Source organism: Nematolebias whitei, chromosome 2 (genome assembly GCF_014905685.2).
Source record: "Nematolebias whitei isolate Nwh7 chromosome 2, NemWhi1, whole genome shotgun sequence".
Classification (NCBI taxonomy): Eukaryota; Metazoa; Chordata; class Actinopteri; order Cyprinodontiformes; family Rivulidae; genus Nematolebias; species Nematolebias whitei.
In genome coordinates, this window is record NC_056499.1 from 4172982 (window position 1) to 4174881 (window position 1900).

Sequence of the window (1900 nt, forward strand, 5' to 3'; positions counted from 1 at the left end):
GCAGCAGCAGCAGCAGCAGCAGCAGCAGCAGCAGCAGCAGCAGCAGCGACGGAACGAGTCAGCAGTTCTGCACTCATTCATCGTTTGTGACACAGTACACCAGTTAGCATAAGAAATAATTTAATCTTGTAACCTCATTTGTATTTTTATAAGAAAAGTTTACAGAACTTACATTTGTCGTATTTGTACTTTTTTGTGATTTGTTTATTATGCTATTTTCCTGTTCAGTTTAGATCTGATGTGCTTTTGTATTTCCTGTTCCATCTTCCAGTTACCCTCCGTGTTTTTCCAGCAGCCTGCCACCCTCTCCAGTCCCCGTTCGTTATCCAGTCCAGGTTTTCCCACGTTCAGTTTTACTCAGTTTGGTTGTCTCCGCCTCAGCGGTTCATTATCCTGAATACATTTCAGATGTCTCGTCCTCTTCCTCTCTCTGAGTTTTTGTAAGTTGTTGCTGCCTCGTCAACCCCTTGTTTTCTTGTGTTTAAATAGTTTTATTTTAATTTGAGCTCTCCGAGTCTGCCTGCATCTGCACCTCACCAACCGTGAGAAATTTTCCTAATAGTTTCGGAAATTGCAAATGGCAGCTGTGACATTTGAATAATTTCACACGTTTTAATCTTTTCAAAACTTGAAGTCAATCCTTTAGCTATGCACCTATTTAGCTTGGGAATCAACTATTTAAGCTGGGGCCAGGCTAATGGTGTCAGAAACGCTGTACAAGACTAAAACGTTGTAGTGTTCCTGAGACACTGAGCTGAATTTTATAAACTTTACAATAAAATTTTCAAATCGTCTATTTCTCACTGGTGGCTTCACTTTTGAGTCATGTGTGATAAAAGACCTTCAAATGCCCATAAAGCATCAAGAAATTGAGTGAATGAGACGCATTTGTTGACTTTCTGTGGGAGCTAATTAAGGCAGGGCCAAAATCAACCGTGCCTCGCGGCGCCAACGTTTCAGTTTGCAGAATTCTTCACTTCTGCTTTTCTTTTCTGCACGGCCATACCTCAGTTTGAACAGGAAGCATCTGCAAGACGGGAATGTTCAGCTGATAAAAAGTACAATGTGGTTTAATTCAAGAGGGACCAATCAGGAGCTTCTACTTGTAATTTAAAGCAACATGCTGGAGGAGAAACAAACTCATTTCAGGAGCAGATTTTAGTAAAAACAAAGGTGGGATCTTCTCTTGCAGCCAAATTGAATGATGTGTTCGGGTGTTAAAGATGTCTGGACTCACTGTTATGGGAGAGCTGGAGGAGCTGTCCATCTCCTCGGGAGAGTCCTCCTCTTCCTCAGGTAGTGTGGGCATGACGGGGGGCCGAGAGGGGTGAGGGCGGGTGCACCGGAAGACAAAATGTCTCTCAGCAGTTAACAGGGTGTTACAGGACTGCTCGGAGATACTCTGTTTAAAAGGAGACTCCTGCTGGAAGAGTTTCTCCTCTTGCTGGATCTGAAACATATAAAGACACAAATGTATATATTTTAATCTGAGCAGACGAGCGAGTGGATGAGACTCACTTGTAGTGAACCAGATAACCTCAAATCTACCAGATGGACAGAGACTGTTATTTTCATTGATCTGAATAAGTCTGAACCATCTGATGAACTTTCTTTCTTGAATTAATCAAGCAGAAAAGACAATTCTTTATAATCATTACTGTCTTACAAATGTTTTGATAATCAAATTGTGTTAGTTCACTCAATGCTTTACAGGTTGAAAAGAACTACTAAATTTTATTTTACATAAACAGTAAGTAATGATTTTTGTTCCTCATTCAAAGCAGAAATCACCTGAATATGCCTTTCTTGATTTTTCTGTCTGAAATGAGCAAGCTGTCGTAAGTATGTGAAAGGTTGGTCTTCGGTCAACTAAAATGTTTACTGAAGAAGAAATGTCATG

At 40.6% G+C, this 1900-nt stretch overlaps 1 protein-coding gene across 1 annotated transcript in view; it reads right to left on the reverse strand.

The window, feature by feature from the left end:
• The window catches only part of mrvi1 (murine retrovirus integration site 1 homolog), a 26981-nt gene extending 25657 nt beyond the window's left edge, over positions 1–1324 (reverse strand). Inside the window, exon 1 of the mRNA XM_037695659.1 lies at positions 1238–1324. Coding sequence (XP_037551587.1) covers positions 1238–1309 — 72 coding nt within the window. The 5' untranslated portion in view covers positions 1310–1324. The remainder of the gene's footprint in view (positions 1–1237) is intronic.
• Positions 1325–1900: the final 576 nt, after the last annotated feature.